The sequence below is a fragment of the Podarcis muralis genome, chromosome 7, assembly GCF_964188315.1.
Source record: "Podarcis muralis chromosome 7, rPodMur119.hap1.1, whole genome shotgun sequence".
Taxonomy (NCBI): Eukaryota; Metazoa; Chordata; class Lepidosauria; order Squamata; family Lacertidae; genus Podarcis; species Podarcis muralis.
Window position 1 is genome coordinate 21554322 of NC_135661.1, and position 23321 is coordinate 21577642.

General features: G+C 46.5%; 1 protein-coding gene across 6 annotated transcripts in view; it reads right to left on the bottom strand.

Annotated features, from left to right (window-relative positions):
* AGRN (agrin) overlaps nucleotides 1–23321 on the bottom strand; it is a 245128-nt gene that overhangs the window by 30296 nt on the left and 191511 nt on the right. For all 6 annotated transcript variants that reach the window (XM_077931365.1, XM_028740790.2, XM_028740796.2 and 3 more), the window contains 9 exons: nucleotides 20042–20206; nucleotides 14462–14605; nucleotides 13556–13680; nucleotides 13202–13307; nucleotides 10733–11101; nucleotides 9302–9436; nucleotides 5350–5477; nucleotides 4176–4290; nucleotides 1203–1322 (listed from right to left, as the gene is read on the bottom strand). In XM_077931365.1, the coding sequence (XP_077787491.1) occupies nucleotides 1203–1322; nucleotides 4176–4290; nucleotides 5350–5477; nucleotides 9302–9436; nucleotides 10733–11101; nucleotides 13202–13307; nucleotides 13556–13680; nucleotides 14462–14605; nucleotides 20042–20206 (1407 nt within the window). The remainder of the gene's footprint in view (nucleotides 1–1202; nucleotides 1323–4175; nucleotides 4291–5349; nucleotides 5478–9301; nucleotides 9437–10732; nucleotides 11102–13201; nucleotides 13308–13555; nucleotides 13681–14461; nucleotides 14606–20041; nucleotides 20207–23321) is intronic.

The following is a 23321-nucleotide window of genomic DNA, read 5'->3' on the forward strand; positions in this document are numbered from 1 at the left end:
GAACGACAGGGGGTGGAGCTTGCATGCCTTGTGCTGATCAAATCGGCTGCGTTGCCTGGGGACTCGCCTTTGCTCAGCGCTTCCCAGCGGAGAGGTGACAGTGGTTTTCCTTGCTGCATCCCCTTTGCAGGGTTGCTGCGCTGTGGGAACCACCGCTTGAGGAGGCTTCGTTTGGCTGCTGGCTGGGCTTTCTGCCTTTGGCTCGGAGGGGCTCAGAAGTTGAACATACCTGTGCCCGAAAAATCCCTTATTTTGGCTGCTGATCCCTTATTTTTGAGGCTGCTGGTCCCTTATTTTCAAATCTGTAAGTTGACAGCTATGTCTCCATGTAGGGCTGGGAGAGATCCCTGCCTAAACTCTAGGGGAGACAGTACCAAGTCAGCGCAGGCAATGCTGAGTTGAAGGGAGCAATGGTCTGACTCCAGATAAGATTGCTTTCTATGTTGCTATACATTGCTAGCACCAAGCATTCAGAGACCTCCAGGAAAGGCAACATGAATGATCTCAACTTGGGCGAGGAAAAGCAAAAATTCTCTTTTGCTGACTCTGGTTTTCTTTTTTTTGGGGGGGGGAGGGGTGTTCGACACAAAGCAGGAACGGCATCAGGCTGTTTGCCAACCCTTGTCGCCACACCTGGGCCTGAGCATTCGTGCTCAAAAACGCATCTTGCAATCTGCAGGTATCGTCACACCTGAAACAGTCCCAGCTCTCAGATTGCAAAGGGTGCTTTTTACATATCAAGCACTTCTTTCTGCATTAAGAGAGCCCACCAATTGCAATGCGAACATTGTTCCTCCGCGCTTTTGCTGGGGACACAGCAGAGGATCAAAAGTGCCGGGGAGATCTCATGCTCATTAACTGTGGTAAAGCGCCCGTCTTTCCAAAAGGAACCAAGGAGGGCTTTGAGGCTGGAAAAAGGCAGATCTCACCCCCCCCCCATCCCCACACACAGGGGAGTCCAGATGAATCTCTGCAGCTCACACCTCAACAGCACAGAAACTTACCTGTGTTTCAAAACGAAAGTGGAAAGGAAGGGGGGGGCAATATGCCAGTAGGCACTTTTTGATAGGCTCGGGGCATGAAAGCAGCCAAGTGGAGACATCTTTTGAAAAGGAAAAAAGCACGACCCAGGCAGAGAGGGAAGGAAAAGGCAGGAGGGGCGGGGGAATGCAGATGAGGATTGGCCTGGGGGAGGAACTCACCAAAGTCCATGAATTTGATGTTCTCCTGCTGGGGCCTTTTCACGAGGATGGTTTTCTTCTTGGAGGCTTTGATCTGCTTCAGAAGGGCCCTCTGGATGTCGGCAGCTGTGTAGGTGGTGGCTGCAAGGACCCAGGAAAGGGAAGGAGGGAGAATGAGGCATTGGAAGGTTTGAAGCATCCTTTTCACGCCACCCTTGGAAACCATCCCCTTTCATTTCCCCCCAACTCCCACGGAAAAGAGTTCGGAGGGCCGGCGCACAGTCAGTTCCAGCCACAGACCTCCCCTGTTGGTCCTTGCTGCAGGGCAAAAGGCACATCTTAGGAGGAGGTATTTTTTGCCCTCTGGCTCAGACGTGCTTTGAGCTTGCAAATGACGTTCTTGTAGGCAAGAGCCTCCCTTTCTCTCTGTCTGGTTAAATATAGGGCTGTGTGTGGACTCTGTACTTATTATTATTTCATTCATTCTTGTTAAATGGACATTCTGCACCATGTTAATCCTACAGGTAAGAGACAGAGGGTTGCATCCAATGCTAGTCCTACCCAGAGTAGACCCACTGAAGTATGACTAACATGTCCATTAATTTCAATAGGTTTACTCTGAGCAGAACTTAGCTAGAGACAAGCCAGAGTTTTGCCCTAACTAGAATCATGTTTGGAACACAAGTACGAAATCATTTCCATGATCTAAGGCAAATTTATGCTTGTTAAGCCACCCTTCTGGCATCTGAGGCTTTGTCAGGCATCACTCACACATTTTCAAGTGTATCTTCACAATCATAAGGCCTGAAAACCTGCTATTATTTTTTTTAATGGAAGTTTGGGAGTATGATGACATCATATGCTAAGATGATGGAATAATCCATCTGCTCTGACCTCCCACCTCCCTTCTTAGCAATTTTAAGAGTCTCAAAGCTTGGGGACATCCTAATAATTACTGGCAAATCAAGGGTTGTGCTCTCCTCCTCTCAAGGAGTAAAAGAGAAATAACTGAACAGTTACTTTAATCTCAAGGACAGCACTGGAAACTCAGCCACGACAGATTAAGAAATGGACCCTACTATGGCCTGGAAATCTGTGCACTTTTCCAAACAGGATTATCAGCTCTTTCAAGACAGTTTAAAGCAATTCTGAAAGGATCTTAAACAGCAATAGAACACGGCATTCACAGATTTTAAAAGTGAAATTAAGGTGGAACTTAAAGGCTCTATCTGCAAAACTTACAGATTTGTCAGCCACAGCCAGTGAAGCGTTGAAACTCAGAATGAGACATAAATCTGCCATTAAGAAATTAATCAAAGCTACAACAAATCTCCAATCACACACAGAATCATGGGAGGACTAAAGGGGCAATTTTAGATTGGGGGAGGGGTGCTGAACAGGTTGAGGGGACTGAAGGTCTGAAAAGAAAGCATTTTCATTGAATGGCTTAACAAGCAATTTCCAGCCTTAAAAGTAGTCCTGAGTGATGTGGAAAGAGCGCATAGAGCCCTCACTCCTCAGCTGCCTGCAGGGCAACGACCGAGAGACTTCATAGCCAAAATGGTGCGATTTTATTTAAAGGACTAAATCATGAAAGCAGCCTGAGATGCCTTGGATCTATCTGTATAGGGACAAAAAGTCTCCATCTTCAATTACTTGTGTGCTGAAACGCAACTGAAAAGAAGAGTTTTTCAAAAAAATACACGGCTTTGCTCTTTGACTCTAGGATACAATACAAATGGGGCTACTCATTTAAACTAATTGGACTCAAAAATAATAATGCCGATGTCAGGCAAATGCTGGGAAAATTAGAATTCCAAGAAGATAGCTGTAGGAAAAAGAGGAAGAACAAGCAAATGCGGATCTATACAAATGGCAATGTAAATAAAAGAAAAACAGTATAAAAATCCTACGGGAAAGCAAATACAATGAATGGAACACTTGAATGGAATTTATTTTCATAATTTAGTCCTAGAATATAGTTTGGAACCTTCGTTTAATAGCTGTGCAGGAGATCCTAAGAAATAATACCTGGGTGACCTGTTAACTTGCTGTGTATTAAGTTGTATGTTTGATATTCAGGAAGAGCAGTAGAAGTGGTGTTTAACTCATTCCCTAATCCATACAACTTTTCCATGGATTCACCATTTGAATCCATATGGTGTCTCTACCAAGGAGACTCTATGAAGGGTAGTGGCTTATTAATGGTTAAGCTGCAGTGCTGTATTTGGCTGGAAAGGAGCAGGAGGGAAATGGAACAGAAGAACAAGGATGAATGTCAGTGCTATCATATCTCAACCAAAGGAAAATACGATTGTCTTGCTTTTAAAATACCACCGTGAGTGTAAAAATGTGTTCCTGGACTCTTAATGATTTAGGTAATCCAATAAAAAGAAGGAGGGTCTGGAGGGCATTAAAACAAAATTTTGTTTTGCTACAAGAAACACATATTAAAAATCAGCTGGAATTCAAAGCACTTATAAAGCACTTATCTAAAAGGTCTTAGTACTACACACACACACACACACACACAGAGAGAGAGAGAGAGAGAGAGAGAGAGAGAGAGAGAGAGAGAGAGAGAGAGAGGGGAAGTGGTGTCTGGTGGAACTCTATACCAGAAACCACTTCCCATGTCTGCATTTTCCCCACCACTTCCCATGTATTGTCTGTGTTCTCACAGAATCAGGGCATACACCTGTTGGGTCAGCCCAGTGAAAGTGATCCCTGTTCTGCCCTGTGAAATGCCCTCCCATCAGATGTCAAGGAAATAAACAACTATCTGGCTTTTAGAAGACATCTGAAGGCAGTCCTGTTCAGGGAAGTTTTGAATGTTTGATGTTTTATCGTGTTTTTAATATTCTGTTGGGAGCCGCCCAGAGTGGCTCGGGAAACCCAGCCAGATGGGCAGGGTATAAATAATATATTATTATTATTATTATTATTATTATTATTATTATTATTATTATCCAGCAGAAATGGAAGTGTGGCACTCACCTGGGTCAAAATGAGACTCAACGATGACACGCACAGCATTGCTCTGGCCCAGGTCTCGTACCCGGATGCTCTTGAAATCCTTCTTGACGTCAGAGTTGCGGAAAAGTTCGTCCAGCTAAAGGTCCAGCAGGTGGGGCAGTGAGAAAGTAAAATGAAAGGAAGAAGGGTTTAGGGAAAGGTACTCGTGCTACCATTTCACATGACTTCTGTCTTTTAGTAAATATATAACACAGGTACGTGAATGGTTTTGAATATTCTGTAAAATATACAGTGGTGCCCCGCAAGACGAATGCCTCGCAAGACGGAAAACCCGCTAGACGAAAGGGTTTTCCGTTTTGGAGGTGCTTCGCAAAACGAATTTCCTATGGGCTTGCTTCGCAAGACGAAAATGTCTTGCGAGTTCCTGCGGGGGTTTTTTCCTCCCCCCCCCCTTTCCCCAAGCCGCTAAGCCGCTTATCAGCTGATCCGCTAAGCCGCTTAACAGCTGATCCGCCAAGCCGCTAAACAGCTGATCCGCCAAGCCGCTTAACAGCTGATCCGCTAAGCTGCTTATCAGCTGATCCGCTAAGCCGCTTATCAGCTGATCCGCTAAGCCCGCTAAGACGCTAATAGCGCTAATCCGCTAATGGGCTTGCTTCGCAAGACGAAAAAACCGCAAGATGAAGAGACTCGCGGAACGGATTCTTTTCGTCTTGCGAGGCACCACTGTACTGTAATCTCATCTGTTTCTGATGTTCAGGCTATGAACCACCAGAGAAGAAGTATCAGCAGGCTTGGTGAAGCCCTGAGATTTGTGAAAGAAAAATCTTTAGAAACATTTGCAGAGGGACCTTTCAGGTAGACTGAGCATGTTCAACAGCTGCAGCACGTTGGGAAAGGGAATGCAAAACCAGAGGGATGGGGGTAGGAGGAAGATCTCAATGGAGTATCTGGAATCCTGAACAAAGACCATCCACATGGTAACATTTTGTTGCAGGTCTCATTGGTTGCTCCTTTAGGGTCCACTTAACGAGAGGGAGACAACCTCAAGAGAGAGAATTCCACAAGTGTGGAGGCTACCACTGAAGAGGCCTGCCCTTAATGCACGCTAACCAAATCATAGGCCAAAGAGGAGGGCTTCTGGGGCTGATGTCAGGGCCTGAGCATATTCCTATTCCTATTTGCTTGTGCTCACCGCGCTTTCGATGCTCCTGGCGGTCTCCCCAAAGAGCTCTGATTTGGGGTCAGCCATCTCTGGCGTGTAGAAAAGCTCTTGACCTTCCACCTCTTCCAAGATGAGAACCCCCTGGAACACTTTTGTTGCTGAAGGGAAGGGGTGGGAAGTCAGAGGAGGAGACACAAATCTGTTAGCTCAACCGAGAAGCGAACAGCATTAATGAACAACAACAACAACAACAGAGTATTCACAGCAAAGCAACCATAAAGAGTGTTCAGTCCCTTGGCGGGGAGGGGAAGCGAGAAGATGGCAGTATATGGGTAGTGCCAGAGTCTGGGGTTAGTCTGGATGGGTTGGGGGTGGGGGTGTTCAGCGCTATGGAGGTTAGTATTTTGAGAATGCTGGGTCAATAAGGCGAAGGCTCCAAGTGTTTTAGAATCGGCAGAGTTTACCATACAGGTTCCTCCAAGCTCCACCCTGGATGGTGGCTGTCCTGGACTGGCTGAGTAATAAGAGAACAAGACGGTTAGCTGGAAGAAGGAATACATGTCACATAACAAAGGCTGGGGGAGTGCGGGGCTCACATGCAGAAAACGCGGGCTTCTGGGAAACTCCCAAAGGGACGGAGAGAAAGGAAAGAGGAGGCAGAAACAGCTGCCGCATGGTATTCTCCAAGAAACCACAGGAGCAAGGACCGAAGGGATCCAGGAAAGGACAAGGGTGAACGTGAGTGGCTACGGTCAGGTAAGGGTAAGGTTTAGTGGCAGCATGAGAGTACAGCCATAAACCTGTGTTTTTAAAATGTTAAAAATTGAGGGTTGTATCCAATGCCAGTTCTACTTTTAAGATTCATTTAAGATTATGGATATAACTAACTTAGGTGCATTGGTTTAAGTGGGTCTACTCTGAAAAGGGCGTGTCTGGATACAACCCTATTCAATTATTTCTGTTGCAGAAATGTGACGCCCCCTTTGCGAACACCAGCATTTTGTTATACATACAGATTATTTCTGACACATTAACACAGCAAAACACCTTTAAAAGCAGAAGAGAATTTGAGTACTCTGTATCCTTAATACACAAATGAAGGAGAAAAAGGAGACACATGTGATGAAAGCAATTCAAACATTTTACCAGCCTAATCCTCAATGTGACTTAGTGGGATTCCTATGTTTGATATCATCTCAGTCTAGCTATATGTGGTCAGCATCCTATTTCTTTCACAATATTGGGGAGGGGGATTGATTATTGATAATTATTGATAATAACGTCTCCTTTCGCTTCTGACTTCATGTGCATGTTGAATTATGAATATATTAATTTTAAACAAGTCTTGATGGAAGACACTTATTTTCCCAGTTTTACTGATGCAACTTCCTTTTATTTTCTACCACATTTCTATTACATTTTCAAAAAGACAAAAGTAAAGGTTGTTTTTCAGAAAACGCTGTCAATGCCGGGGACAGAATTTCTCAAAAAGAGAGGTGGTGGGGATTTTAAAGGTTTTACCCAGCTTAGTCCTGCTTAGAGTAGACCCACTGATTCATGTCCATTAATTTCAGCGGGTCGACTCTGAGTAGGAGTAGCATTGGATACAACCCTAAATATCTGGCTATTTGCTATGCTTTTCTATGCTGAGAGCTATAATGAGAGACAAAAAGGGATGTTGACATTCGCTTCTGTAGCAATCGGGACTAGAAACTTACTTTTTGTGAAAGTAAAATACATCAGTCCTCAAATAAAGCCATGCAGGTTTGCTGCTTCAGCTGGTCTAGGCATTATTTGGTTACATCTGTTCTTAAATTTGTGTTAGATGTTCTGCTGCGGTTTTTTTGTTTTGTTTTTTGTGTTTTGAAATGCTCCAACGTGGTTTTGTTTTGTTTACAATTGTGATTTTTATCAGGCTCCTTTGGGAGGAAGGGCAGCATATAAATCTTTATATACTTCAGTAAAGATAAAGCCACTTCATTTGTCCAAGGGGAAATCAGGACACTCACACCTGGGAAACATTCCGATTATGAAGCTTAACCCACAGCTCAGTGGTAGCTGAGCAAAAAGTGTCCTGCCTGCTGAAGTCCCAGACTCAATCTCTGCTCAAGTTCCAGAGGCGTCAGCCATCTCTGCTTGTCTTTCAGCAAAAACAGCCAAGAGTCTTTAAGGTGCCACAAGACATTTTGCTGGAATTGCTACTGCTGAGGAGCAGAGCTGGACTCGAGAAGCCGCTTAGGCAGATTGCTCTAGTTTTGGTATCAGGCAGAGTCAAATCTACTCAGCCCATTAGGTTGCTGTTGGCTGCCCTGTTTTCATTTCCTCTGCAGTCTCTAGGAGGGTCTGAAGCAACCTTCTTCCTCAGACGCATTGATGTTTCCATGGACTTCAAAAGAACGCCCACTCAACCCCAGGAAAAACAGGCAATGAGCAGTAGTATCACAATGGGCATGAGCAGGACTGCATCCTTTCAAAAGAATGGGGAAACACAAAGCAACTAGGCCAGCCTCCTAGAAGACATCAGTGGGATGTCTGTAGCTGTCAGTCCTGCAAAGTCTAGTGCTATGAGAGAGGCAATTCCCCCCCCCCCTATCCACTTCCTACCTTAATTTTATAAATTATGATGTCGCCTTTTAATCTCACCTTTTCTCTAAACTAAAAAGCCCCAGATGGTATAATCTTTCTTCCTAGGGAAGTTGCCCAACCCCCTCGATCATTTTGCTTGCTCTTTTCCAAACCTTTTCCAGCTCTACCATATCCTTTTTGAAGTGTGGTGACCAGAATCGTACACAATATTCCAAATGCTGTCGCACCAAAGATTAGTATAACACCGTTATAAACGGTTACAAAATCAGCTCCTTCCCTAATGATCCCTTCACACCATGGTCAGACCTTCAGGAGTCTTTGGACCCAGATATTCCAGCCACCACACTGGATTCTCCCTCTTCCGATGCCTTGGCCCTCAAACCCCTCATTGTTATCCCCAAGGCCACAACAGCAGAGCAGACAAGGAGCCAGGCAGGAGCTTCAGGGCAGCTGGCAAAGTGGCCCTCCAGATGCTGATGAGCTACAACTCACCTCAGCCCCGACCAAACTAGGCCAGGAGGATTTGGGCTGATCAGAAATGGGAGTCCAGCAACCTCTGGAGGGCCGTGGTTTCCCCATCCCTGGTCCAAGGGAATGTTTACATTGTCAACACTGAACGTAGGCTGAAGCAGGGTTGACTGCCATGGTTCGACTCCTAGAAAGATCTGAAGTTTTGTGAGGGAACTTAAGGCCTGATCCCTAAAACTGAATTACTTGACCCAGGGTTCACTGGCAGTGGAGCAGTAGGTCAGGAAAAACAGGTTTGAAATGAGCTAGTCTCCAAAGGTCGCCAAGGACAGAGTAACAATGCTGACCAAATTTCACCAAGGTGCATGGCCGTCATAACCCTGGAGTCTGAATCCGCAACTCCAGGGGATGAGGGCAAGGACTTTGAAGCAGAAGAGGGCATGCAGGGTCAGCCCCAGAAGCGCTTTCGGCCCCCAGCCTGAGGATGTGATTCAGAGGACTCCCAGGAAAACGTGAGGCTCCCCTGCTCTATCACAACAGGAGGTTACTGAAGAAGACTGGGTCCTTGAAGTAGAACAGCCTCTTGAAACGCAGCTGGTGCTACCGGTAAGGCTGTTCCTGCTGCTACTATATAAGGGCTCTGTTATAGCTTGTTCCTTCCCAGAACAGCTTCAGAGCTCTGTGTTCCTGGACTTGCCTTGAATCCAACCCATACAACTGCCTTGCATTCCAGCCTGAACCCAGGTTGGGCCATGCTGTACCTCAGAGCACAACAGTACCCTCTTTTGCAAAACTACAATTTGCAGAGTTCCTGGGCTGACAGTTTAACGGATTTTAAGCAGAGCTGGGATTCTGTTCCCAACCAAGGCGAGTTATGGACCACTTTGCCCATGGAAGTCAGGCTACAATTGAACAAAGCTATATTTACCTGGGCAGTTGCTTCCCTCTGCATCGGCCGCAGCTGTCTTGCCATCAGAGCAGCATCCCAAGGGGGTGTTATAACACGTGGCCCTCTCTATAACTGGGGTGCTCGTGACCCTCGCTTCTTCCATCTCCTCGTCCCCTGCATAACAACAGGAAGAAGGCTTTAAATCTTTTGGGAGGGAGAAGAAGAACTCTTAGGATTTTAAAGTTCCTATCACAAGAGGTTTCTTTGTGAACATTCTGTTGTTTTCCTTGATCAGATTCCTGCAGGACAGGTCTGTAAAAAAGGGCTACCACGTTTACTGTGAGGAAAATATTTGCAAATTTGCCTCTGAGAAGAGCCTTGCTGGGTCAGTTCAAAAGGGCTGATCTAGTCCAGCAGCCTTTTCTCACAGGGGCCAATAATATAATAATAATAATCTATTATTTATACCCCGCCCATCTGGCTGGGTTTCCCCAGCAACTCTGGGCGGCTTCCAACAAAACACTAAAATACAATAACCTATTAAACCTTAAAAGCTTCCCTGAACAGGGCTGCCTTCAGATGTCTTCCAAAAGTTTGGTAGTTATTTTTCTCTTTGACATCTGGTGGGAGGGCGTTCCACAGGGTGGGTGCCACTACCAAGAAGGGCCTCTGCCTGGTTCCCTGTAACTTGGCTTCTTGCAGCGAGGGAACCGCCAGAAGGCCCTCGGCGCTGGACCTCAGTGTCTCAGAATGATGGAGATGGAGGCGCTCCTTCAGGTATACTGGACCGAGGCCAACAAGATGCCCCAATGGGAAGGCCACAAGCAGGACACAAACACAACAGCAAATCTCCCACCTTGTGGCCCCCACCAATTGGCATTCAGGGGCATGGCATTCAGTAGTCATTGAGAGCTTTCTCCTCCGTGAATTTGCCTAGTCCACTTTTTAAAGCCATCCCAAGAGAATACAACGAATAAGAACGCAAGGAAAGCCTTGCTGGAACAGCCAATGGCCCATCATAGTCCACCCTCCTCTTCTCACAGTGACCAACCATGACGGGAAACTTGCTAGGTGGACAATGAGACCAACTCTCCCCACTTATGATTCCCAGCAACTGGTATTCAGGGGCATTCTGCCTCCAACATTGGAGGGGGAATATAGCCTTAGGTGGCTAGTAGCCATTGAGAGTCTTCCACTCCAAAGCCACACGGACAAGAAACTTGCTGTGTAGGGCCCAACCAGACCCTGGTAGTCACATTTTTTAAAAAGAAAAACTTGATCAGCAAAGCCAGCCTAAAAATGTGGTTCCCCCCTTCCAGAGACATGGCCTTCTCCGCAGTGACACCCAGATTACAGCATGCCATTTTAGGTATAAAATGCCTGGGAGAATGCATTGCCAGACCAATACGACCCCTTTGCATGGTCCTCAGGCAACAAAGAACTGACATCAAAATGGCGCAGCCAGCTCACCTGTGGAGCTTGCGCCACTGCCTTCTTGGTCTCCACTGATGCCCATCTCTGGGTCCCCACTGCCTTCTGCGCTGCCTGGCTCAACGTAAGCTGGCTGGCTGGTGACTGGGACAACTGGGGCAGTTGACAGAGGTCGGATTGTGGTCTGGCGGACACCATGCGTGGTCCAAGCAGTTGTGGCTGGGCGAGGGGAGGTGCTGATCCGCCGCGTGACTGGGTGGCTCTGTGGGGAAGCCTTGACTTCAAAGTGCTGGGAGCTGCCTGGCGTCCTGGGCAGCTCAGGAACCTGGGGGGTGGCTTGAGGGGTTGGAGGGAGAAGGGATCCCAAGGTTGCAGGTGGTGTAGCGTGGCTGGCATGAGTGATGGATTCTGCAGGGAAAGCAAAAGGAAGACAGTGGTTAAGAGGCAGGCCAGGACCAGTCAGGCCTGCAGAACACATCACCTGCCAAAGCTGGCTCAGTCCACAAGTCACATATGGGGACAGAGAAGTGGGTGAATAAACCTCATGGGTGCTGCTGTCTGTAGTTTGCAAAGCACTTAGTAGGCTTTCATAAGAATGATCTCCATTGAGTGGCTCTCCAGGGTTCCAGACTGGAGATCTCAGGGACTAACATGTGACCTCTTGCATGCAAAGCAGGCACTCTACCACTGAATGAGGGGCCTTCCCTACTTTTCTGATTAGTGACAAGTTTGCAAGTGTGACACATGGTGCTTCTTCATCGCCATGTGAAAACTGGGGCGAAATAGTTCTTTTAGTGGTGGTGCCATCAAGACTTTGGGGCACCTGTCCAGAGCCCCACTGGGCAGAAGGGAGCAGGAGGGACCTCAAATACAGTAGGATGTGCTGACTGCATGTTGGAGTGGGTGAAGTAATGCACTTTATTATTTAAAGACACACACACACACACACACCCTGCTACACAAAAAATGGCCACGGAGTCAAGAGTCTAAAATGACTTAGCTCCACCGCTGATTGTGAGATAACAGATTTCCAAAGCACGCCTTTGGAATTTGAGACCTGCTCCCATACCAATTTGTTTGCAACTCAAGTGAGTACATCAGATTGGCTTGCATATCACATGCCAAAATCAATAACCTCTCATCAGGCACCAAGGCTCAAAAGAGTGTATATATTTGCTCTCTTTTGTTTCAGAACAAATCTGATATCTGGCTTTTTGACAATTACAGGGTCGAAAAACCTGAAGACTCGTCATTAAGATTTGAGCCCTGCTTATTACATTCACACAACATCGGAAGGCTGAATAGCTCCCAGACCTTAACTCAGACCTTGACGGCAGCTTTTGACATTTGGATCTTTCCACTAGTGTTTTTTTTTAAATGGACATTTTTAGCTGTGGATCTGTCTCCTGTCAGCCCCAACCAGCATTGCCAATGGGCAGCGATGATGGGAGTTGTAGCCCAACATCAGAAAGGTCACAGTATCCCCATTCATGTTTTGTGAGGACCTACTGGGTCTATAGGGGATGCGGGTGGCGCTGTGGGTTAAAGCCTCAGCGCCTAGGACTTGCCGATCGAAAGGTCGGCGGTTCGAATCCCCGCGGCGGGGTGCGCTCCCGTTGCTCGGTCCCAGCGCCTGCCAACCTAGCAGTTCGAAAGCACTCCCGGGTGCAAGTAGATAAATAGGGACCGCTTACTAGCGGGAAGGTAAACGGCGTTCCGTGTGCTGCGCTGGCTCGCCAGATGCAGCTTGTCACGCTGGCCACGTGACCCGGAAGTGTCTGCGGACAGCGCTGGCCCCCGGCCTATAGAGTGAGATGGGCGCACAACCCTAGAGTCTGGCAAGACTGGCCCGTACGGGCAGGGGTACCTTTACCTTTACCTTTTTACTGGGTCTATAAGGCAGGTTACAAAGGTAAAAATAAATATATAGTCCTGTGTCCATTTTAGCTGGTCCATAACCCCACAACTGCATCCCCAGCACCCCTGGTAATCATAACTGATTGTCAGTAATAGTTGAAAAGAGCTGTTTAAAAATTGATGCCTGAGTTTGATCCCCACCCCCCACCCTCCCTGTCCCTTTTCCCTTGTGTGTCATTTTTTAAAATATAGATTATAAGCCTATAGGCAGGGAATGTCTTGTTTCACCTGGCTGCATATAAACCACTGTGGGACCCCTTATGGCTAAAGAGCAAGGTGCAAATGAAATCAATCAGTCAATCGTCCCCAAGTTCCTATCTATCTTTCTATCTCTCTATTAATGAATTAAATTTATATGCCAACTTTTCCTCCAAGGAACTCAAGGTGGTATACGTGGTTTCTCCCTCCCCATTTTCTGCTCACAACATCCCCATGAGGTAGGTTAGGTTTTGAGATGGTGACTGGCCCACGGTTATAGCTTTGTGGCTATATGGGAATTTGAACCCTGGCGCCCCAAGTCCAGGTTCAGCACTCTACAACCATTACGCCACTGCTCAAACAAGAAGCTTGACATGGTGCTCATGTATTTACCTTGGCACTGGCCGAAGTGCTTCACCTCTATGACCTGCCCTTGTCGGCAAGCAATGGTCCTCAGCTGGCACTGGTCACCATAGGTCACTCCGTCCGAGCCACAGACCTAGGATAGTTCATCAGATTTAATATTTGTAATTCCGCTTTTCCACAGCAACTGTGTTGAGATCAAAGCAGCACTCAGTAATAATAGGATTAAAATTAAAGGGGGCCATCACAGTCATTATAGCCATATCAAAAACACAATAAGGCAGAAAGCAAAACAATTAATCAAAACAATTAATCCAATGTCATGGGTGGGTTGGTGTCCTACACTGAGTAGGGCTGACAATGGACACAATTGTGTCTACTTACCTTGGTCATGTTGGCCTCCGTGCAGAGTGGAGATGGGCACTCACAGTGTGCAAAGCCATTTACTTCCACGCAGGACGCCCCAAACTCACACACCATTTCAGTGCAGGACGAGGGTGCAGATGGGTCTGAGTAGGGTAGGATAAATAACAGTAGAGGCATGGCATGAAAACTCATACACCTGGATTTTGCCTAACATTTGGTAGGTCTTCCTTTGCAGATGATGGAGGCGGCATGCACACCACACATCTAAGCAGTGGGGAAGTGGTCTGGGGTCACGGGAGTTCACTGTTTCTGCAGCAGGGTTCCTGTCTCTAGCATCCTAGAGCTGCCCAATCTGCACAAAAGGGGAGCTTCTTAGCCACTGTATGCCCCCATGCTAAGCATTTAGGAACACTGAAAACACATGGTGCTTCCGTTTCAAGAGAGTGGTGTGCAAGTTCTGTTATATAGGATGAAGCTACATGGGAAGCACAACTTAAGCCCCCCCCCCCCCGAAAGAAGACACTGGAGCACTCCAAATCCTTTGTCCATGTACGTGCACATGCTGAAATAGTAGATCTAGCTGAAAAGCAATACATGGAGACTTGCATTAATTGTTGCAATGCACCCCTAATTAATACTGTATAATCTTAGAAGGGTATGGTTGTGACTACCATGAAGGGACCTTGCACTTCTGATTTTGCCATTACACTGCTGCATTTATAAAACACATTCAAAGCACATGACTTCCCCCCAAAGAACTGTAGTTTGTTAAGAGCGCCAAGAATCCTAGGATTCTCTGGGGGAAGCAATGTGCTTTAGGATGTGTGGGGTGCACACAGCCAGAGAGGTGTTAAAGCCATATTCACAAACAGTTGTATTATACCGCAATCTTGGGTTCGAAGAAAGCAGCCCCTCCCCGCTCACCTTTCTCGCAGCCAGACATTCCCAGCTTGCTTCCATTGGGACACTGGTTGCATTTCATGCCGGTGATGCCGGTTTTGCAGGAACACAAGCCTGTCATCTGCTCACAGTCATCGCGCACCGAGCCCATGGGATCACAGTGGCAAGCTTCACAGGAAGGCAACAGGATGGGAAGGAACAAACTGAATATATGACACAGAAATCGCCCCCCCTCACTCTGGCCCCATCCATTTAAAGCTCTATGATACTACTTTAAACAGCCATGGCTACTCCCCTGGGAACTGTAGTTTGCTAAGGGTGCTGAAAATTGTTAGGAGGCACACACACACCTCTTCTCTTCACCGAGCTATAATTCTCAAGTGGTTTAAAAATCACTCTCCCTCTTCCCAGGGAAGTCTGGGAATTGTAGCTCTGCGAAGAGAACGGAGGGGTGTTTGAGTCCCCTAACAACCCTTAGCGCACTGTCATAACAATGCATCATTTAACTTATAGATTTCACTGCCACACGAAAGTTTTAAAGGGAAATGGTAACAAATGCCAGTGGGGGAAAGTACATCAAATGCCAAGAGACCATTCCCTCTTGCTATGTGCTCCACTCCACCACCAACTGAAAATATCAGGCAGTAACAATGAGAGGGGGCTACTGCCTTCCTGCCCCACTTGTGGGCTTCCCAGAAGCACCTGATGGACCCATTGTGAGAGAAACAGGACTCTGGACTAGATGGCTTTTGTTCTGCTCCAGCAGGGCTCTTCTTGTTCTTTTATTTATTCAAGATATCCTTTTATTTATTAAATATAATATCTTTATTAATCCCGCCCTTTCTCCCAAAAGAGCCCAGAGTGGGGGTGAGGGCAAACATTTCTGTGATTTTTAAAAAAATACCATTTAAAATAAAACAAAAACTTATTAAAAAACCTCTAAAACACAATAAAAAAATTAAGAACAGATGCAGCCAAACATGAAGAGTTTTCATCAGGCCACTAAAAGGGTACAGTGATGATGCCTGCCTTATATCAATGGGCAGGGAGTTCCACAAAGTACAGGTTCTGCCACACTAAAGGAATGATTCCTAAAGCATCACAACAGTGCTTCAAAAGTGTGGTTTGGATGTGACCATCATTTGTCATGACTGGACAGGAACTGCCGTCTGTGTGGCATTTGTGGAATGCAAACCTCAAAAATGTTTACCTAGGAGTTAAGGCCACCTCTTACGTTCTTAATGCTGCATGGATAGTTAAGGTCAACATGGAGGGCCATGTAGAAAGCAGTCAAGCAGGGAGTTGGGTGCTAACTCACAAGGTGTCAGTGAAGTTAACTCTTTATTCAAAGAAACAAAACAGCTCAGGCCTAGTAAGAACAGCAACTCCCCAGTAGTTCTTGCCCCAATGAGGCAGTTGCAACCTGAGACCTCCCCGCCTGATCTGTCTTTGCTCTGCCCTCTTCATACTCCTGCAGGTTCTGGGAGACCAAGGGGGAGGGGAGCTGATTACAGCTGGAGGGGGAGACTCCTTGGATTCATCATTAGCCTGCCTCATCTCTGCCTCTTGCCCCCCCCCTTCTCTCCAGCCTCCACTTCTGCCTCTGATTCCGGACTGCTGTCTGCCACAGCCTCTTCCTGATCACTTAATCCTGTTGCCTCTTCAGCTTCTAGCACCTCCTCCTGCTAATCTGCTCCCTCTTCTCCCTCTGACCACTCACTGTCATCCCATCACCAATCTCCTGGCTCTGAGTCTTCTTTCCTTGGGGGTTCCCCAGCTGGTGCCTCCCACCATTCCTCGGCACCCAGCTAGTTTTGTAAAACTTCCAATCATGACCCCAAATCAAAGGGCCTATGAGCACAAATGCAGATGTTCTTGGCTCTATCTCTAGGCACACCAGACAGACAAATCCTGACTGCAACCCTGAACCCACCCCCAATGAATTTCCCAGCTCTCTGTTGAGCGTTTAAGAAGGGAATGGGAGGGAAAGAGGCATAAGACAATAAGACAAAACCACTTATTGTCTGAAAACTCTCAACGGAAAGCAAAACTCTCTGGTTCATTTTGCAGACAGCGGGTTCCTTTTGAGAAGGGACAGCTGGGTTTGGGATGGTGGAGGATTCATCAATCCCCTTCCAGTCGTCAGTTCCAGTGGTTAATGAGTGATGCCATTAGATGCACACGTCCCAATTCCCAGCGTGATCTTATTAGCTCTTAAGCCTACTGTGAGCGTGGGCTTTTATAACTTTAATGAGGTAACACTTGTTCTCAGCACCCAGGATGGAACCCAAGAGTCTCAGCTCCCAGTTCAGTGCTGAACTCTGAGGAAGAGCTTGTTGTTTTTAATCGCTGGGATGGATAAAGCCATCTCCATTTGAGGAATGACTGCTTCAGAACAATTCGGATCCATCGCTCAAGAGAGAAAGGAAGAGGGGGATGGTATCACTATAATAATTTCTCTCTCTCTCTCTCTCTCTCTCTCTCTCTCTCTCTCTCACACACACACACACACACACACACACACAGAATTCTTTGTTGTTTGCTATCCTTTCCAAATAACTCTTCTTCCCATGATAATTCCGCCCTCTCCCCATTCACCACCTTATCGATTCCTTTGCTTTTGTCTCCAATGAAGCTTGAAATTAACACAGCCTTCCCCTGCCTCCACTTCTCTCTCTCTCTCTCCCCTAACCCCCCCACCACCACCACCACTTGCCCTATCACAGTTCACTTCCTTATTTGCACAGAGGAATAGCCTCAATACAGATCTGGGGAAAGTGATCAAGATTGGGCTGTATCTCTTGCCCCAATTTCTCAACAGAAATATAAGGGGCCATCTGGGGTGTCAAAGGAGGGGTGGAAAATGGAAGACACTGGTGTTGGGGAACAGAGAGCTGGGTTTTTAGCTAGGGATGAGCAGAAGGAAAACTGCATTCCACCAGCAAACTACTGGACTATTGGCCTGGAGTCTAAATTAACCCAACCAAAAGTTACTAGCCTGCAATTTTTTACTCATAAGAATGGACAGTACATGTCATTGGCCCCAGCAACAACCAGGATTCAGAGTTGGGTGCTAAGGAGCTAGAGTGGGTTCTTAGCCCTGAAATGGAATATGTGGACCAGGAGCCCCCTGAACCCAAGGCCGCAGCACTAGTGCCCATAGAACTGGAAGCCAATAAATCCTCAGTTCACTTCTGTGTTGGAGCACAAGTTGCATTGCTCACTAGGAGCTCTCCTTGGTGCTGAAGCAGCCTGCCTGCCTTGCTGTTTTGCACTGTGGGCTCGTACAGTGGACAAGGGTAGGACTGAGCACTGCTTGCTGCTGAGTGCAGAGAGGAGGTAGAACACCCTTCTCCTCTGCACCTAGCAAAGGAATGCAGAGGGCTGCCAGAGGAGGGGTAGAATGCTGTGTGCCTCTTCTGCACCCCACTCACCTAGTCACCTATGGTGACCAGAGTTAGACAAGTGGTGACCTTTTAAGTTGTGGTACCCGGTCAAGAAAGCTTACCTGGCACCTCCTCTCATAACCACTAGGTGGAGCCTTTTAAATTCCCCCTCTCCTTATTAAGGCACTACTTAACTTGGGTTTTACTATGCTGTTGTGCTTATATAGTGTTTAGTGTGTCAGACTGGAAAGTTGTAGCAATTCGAATCTCCTCTCACCCATGAAGCTCACTGGATGGCTTTGGGACACTTAACCTAAGCTATTTCACAGGGATGTTGTTGTTATGATAAAATGGAGAGGAAGGGACAAGAACCACACAAGCCTCCTTTAGCTCCTTGGAGTAAAGACAAGGATATAAATGTAAGAAATAAAATTAAATAAAACATTGATATTGTTATTTGTATGTGTGAATATGATCTTTTTGTTTTATTGTTTTTAATTTCGTATCACTGCAAGTTGCACTGGAAGTAGATACTCTGAAAGATATTTGTTGTTGTTTCACATTAATAAATGTAAATGTAGCATGGTGGATGGTTCATCAATTTTACTGAGCCTTCAGCCACATGTCACCTCAGGAATAAGAACTAAAAGCTTATGAAGTGGAAGGTTGAAGTCTGCAGGAAAACCTAACACCTTCAAGCTAGGAACAAAATGTAGGTTGATTCCTATTCAGTCAGCTGGCAAAATATTCATTTCTACAGCTGGAGACAACAGGCGGGATTAAATTTGGGGCTTCTGCTAACATCTGGAGGAGAGCAAGAATACATTTCTCATGGGGACTACTACTAACATCTGGCTAAGTGAAACCCAAAATGGTTATTACTAACATCTGGAAAAGAGAGTGTCGGGTTTCTCCCATGGCCAGCATCTGGAAGGCATCAGAACAAATTTCTCTACCATCTGGAGGAAAGGAAAGGTATGTTTTTGCAGAACATTATTATTAGAAGGGGATTGGAGGGGGAAAGCTTCCACTTAACATCTGGAGTTTTCAACTCCCATGAACTAACAAGACGGAATTGGTCAGATCAGCTTCCTCCAGCCTGTTGACAGGGCTTTGCGATTTCCCTTGCCGCAAGGCCTGCTCCACATCTTACAAGCACAGGCTCATCTGTTTCAAATTAACACACAAGTTGAACCTAAGGCAGACCTTTTGTAAATCTGGCTACGTGCTGCAACTCTTTGAAAAACGACTTCATGCCACATACAGTGGATGTGACCTGACCTCCAGACCTGGACGTTGTTATTGCTCACAGATTTGATCTTGCATGGCAAGGGCATGGAGTCTGCCAGCTTCCAAGGAGGGTTTGCTCCTTGTATGACTGCCAAGGCCAAAACAGTCTGAAAATGAGCAGACCTCAGACAAAGAGAGTGGGAGTCTGCTGATGGCAGAAGTAGTCCAAAACATCCGGAGGGCACCAGGTTGGAGGAGGCTGTTCTAAGGTCTTAGGCAGGTCTTCCCTAGCCCAACAGGGAAATAACCTTCTGCATGCAAAAGACAATTGGATATGTGAAACTGCCTTATATCAAGTCTCATGGATCCAATTAGCTTTGTATTTTAAAGTATCTAATGGCCTGCCACACTGAAAATAGTGCAAGCTTGTTTTCTGCTACTCCACACGGCAGGACCCAAACTAATGAATTCAAATTACACGAAAAGAGATTTCTGCATTTCAGTGGATTGGCCAAGATGACCCTCAGGGTCCCTTCTAATGTTACAATTCTATGATTCTGTGAATCATTAGGAATAACTTTCTAACAGTAAGAGCTGCTTGACAGTCGAACGGACCCCCTCAAAAGGTGATGGACTCTCTTTCACTGTTTTAAAAATAGTCATCTGTCAGGGATTCTTCAGCTGTGATTCCTAAATTTGGACTAAATGACCCTTGGGGCACCTTCCAACTCTAAAATTCTATAATTTACCATCAGACCCCTTTTTTATATGGAGGTGCTGGAAAACAAATGAACCTGGGACCTTCTGCATGCAAAGGGCCTGATTTACTATTGATCTACTGCACCTTCCCAAGACCATGCGATAAAAACACAATGTCAACATTCACTCTGCCACCGAACAGCTTTGCTGATTCTGGGTGGGAGTCATTGAAACCTCCAGGATCTCCTGGCAAAAATTTCCCCTTCCTGGTTGTGACTGCAATACTCACGGGTACAGCCACTCTTGCTGTCGGTGACAATGCCACGGAAGTTCCAGAAGCCCGGCTCGCAGCGATCGCACTTCAGGCCCCCCACGCCAGGTTTGCAGGAGCACTGCCCAGTGGCAGGGTCACAACTTCCTCCATAGGAACCGTAGGGGTTACAGTGGCAGGTACCTGCAAAAGACGGGTAGGAGGTCAGATATGTTTAATAACATAAAAGGAGCCCTGCTGGATCAGAGCAAAAGCCTATCTAGTTATAAGAGCGTCCAGTTTCTCAGTGGCGAGCCGGATGCCCATGGGAAACACACAAGGCGGACCCAAGTACAGTGGTACCTCGGGTTAAGAACTTAATTCGTTCCGGAGGTCCGTTCTTAAACTGAAACTGTTCTTAACCTGAAGCACCACTTTAGCTAATGGGTCCTCCTGCTGCCGCCGGAGCACGATTTCTGTTCTCATCCTGAAGCAAAGTTCTTAACCTGAAGCACTATTTCTGGGTTAGTGGAGTGTGTAACCTGAAGTGTATGTAACCTGAAGCGTATGTAACCCGAGGTACCACTGTACAAGAGCACTCTCTCCTTCTGAAGCTTCCAGCAACTGGTATTCACAGGCCTTACTGCCTCTGACTGTGGAGGCATGGCATAGCCATTGTGGCTGGTCCAGCATCCTGTTCTCACAGTGGCCAGCGCAAGATGCTTCTGGGAAGCCTCAAGTCAGGATCTAACATCAAATGGGATATCCCCACTTATGATTCCCAGCACCTGGAATTCAGAGAAACACTGCCTGGAGATACAACATAGCCGTCTCAGCTAGTAGCCACTACCTTGTATTCTACAAATCTACTTGCCAAGGACAAACACCCAAGGCAAAACACTTAAGCAGCACACAGATCCTGTCCCCCAAGTTCTGCAGAAGCTGAAGTGAAGATCAGAAAACAGCAGAAACTCTCTCAAATGGCTTGGAAGAGACCCTGCTATTTCCTCGAAACCCTGGCACGTGAAAGTAGGCTTTGCCTCTCTCCTGAGCCCTTTAGAGGAAAAGAGGGCTTTGTGCAGATCACAAATAACAAATAGCTAGTATATCATGCCAGCCTTTGGAAGGCCTCAAACATAGTGACTGAGAAGAAAGAAATGGAGATGGGAAAGAACAGTGGTAGGTGTGGAAATGTTTTGTATATGCTTGCAAATCAAGAAAGGACACAGAAAAGCCACAGGTTCCTAAGAATCTGAGCTTTCTTTCATATTTTAAAAAAATGAACCAGTTTCCGTGACCTATCTAAATTATGCAGGATTGTGTGATTGTCTTATTTTATACAGCATCTTACTTTTATTTGCTTTTCATAATTTATAATGTGGGGTTGGAGAGCAATGGAGGTATGCAACTGTGCTTTATTCAGTCTCTTCTCTAGCTGGAAGCTCAGCCAGATGGGTGGAGGAGGAGGAGGAGGAGGAGGAGAAGAAGAAGAAGAAGAAGAAGAAGAAGAAGAAGAAAAGAAATCTGCCTGATTCTGAGTGAGAGCACTGGTCCATCTAGCTTAGGATTGTCTACAATGACTGGCAGGGGAACCCCAGCATTTCAGACAAGGAGTCTTTCCCATCACATACTGTCTGATCCTTCTAGTGGAGGTGCTGGGGATTGAATCTTGGGACTTTCTGTATGCAAAGGAGATGCTGTACCATTGAGCTAAGGCAACACTGAGTTGCCTCCCAACACTTTCTTTGCCGCGATAAGCACTGAAAACTGGTGGAGGAGGAACAGGAGGAGGAGAAGGACAAAGAAGCTAATAATAACAATCTGGGATTCTCAGAAAGCTGAATTCCCTGTCCACTATCACATTCCATAATTCTCCTGTGAAATTGTTTCTTGAGAAATACTAGCAATTGAAACAAAACAGTACATGGTTTTTAAGGAACTCTACTTTTCAAGCTGTACGATTTTGTAGGGCTTTCCCTCTTCCATCCTTGTTTACTTTCTGCCCCGCTATGTGGAGCTGCTCTCTCGCACAATGTCAAAAAGAGATTGTTCTCAGATTTCATCGGCTTATTGGCATGCAAAACTTCCTAGCCAAGGTCCATCTGCTCCTTGCTGTCTGCATGCAAATTCCCAGCTGTTGGGAATCAAATGTGGATGCACCCGCGGTCCAACCCTCTGTCTGTTCCTCTATGGGAGCAGGTACAAGAACACTGGATCCTGGGCAGATCCATTCCCCTTGGAGCTGCTCGCTCTGAGGCAGGAGGCCAGAAAGAGATTCTTGGACAAACCAAAGTGGCTTATGTGACGCTGAATGTTTTCCTTCCATTGCAGGAAAACACTAGAGGGGGGAAATTATTGCAGAAGCTGGCCGCAGGGAATAAATCTGAGTCCTGCAGCACAGTTTTCAGGCCGGTGATTACATCTTGATTTATACCCCCTGCTGTGGACGCAAGGGCATGAGCGAGACACAAGTTAAAGAGAGGTTTGATTCAAGACACAGCAGATAAACTTTAGGAAGGGGGCGCAAATGGAGCTGGCTTGACAAACGGGGAAGTGATGCCTAACGCCATGAGCAATAGGTATGAGTGACTGGAGAAAACTGGGTTGCTCTGAACCTGATGATCATTGCTTTTCCTCTTGTCCTTTCCAGGGCTTCTAAAATCTCACAACGCAACACCTGGATGTTTTTAAGCTCACCTTCACAGCTGTGGGAATTCCAAGCCTAGAGGATTGTCACTGCCCCTTTCCCCACACTCCATCCCACCTTCCATTAAGGCAGAAGATCTCAAGGTGGGGAAGTCCTATGCTAGTTTCTGCAAACAGGAAAATAGGAAGATGTCTTATACTGAATCAGACTATTGGCCCATCTAGCTCAGTACTGTCTACACTGACTGGCAGTGGCTGTCTAGGGTTTTAAGAAAAGGAATCATTCTCAGCCCTACCTGGAGATGATGGTGTCTGAATGTGGGACTTTATGCACCCAAAGCAGATGCTGTACCATAGACCTACGGGTACTCGTATGGTTAGGGACCTGCCTTATGCTGAGTCAGATTGCTGGGCAATCTAGCTCAGTACTGTCTACACTAACTGGCAGCAGCTCTGCAGGGTTTCAGACTGGGTCATCTCCCAGACCTACCTGGAGATGCCAAGGATTGAACCTGGGACCTTCTGCACAAGAAGCAGATGCTCTAACCACTAAGCTATGGCCTTTCCCTGTAATATGCAAACCATGGGGACACAGAAGAAATGCACAGGCCTAAATGGCATGTAGCACCACACACTGGCCATTACAAGGACCATCATCACCTAAAAAAACAGT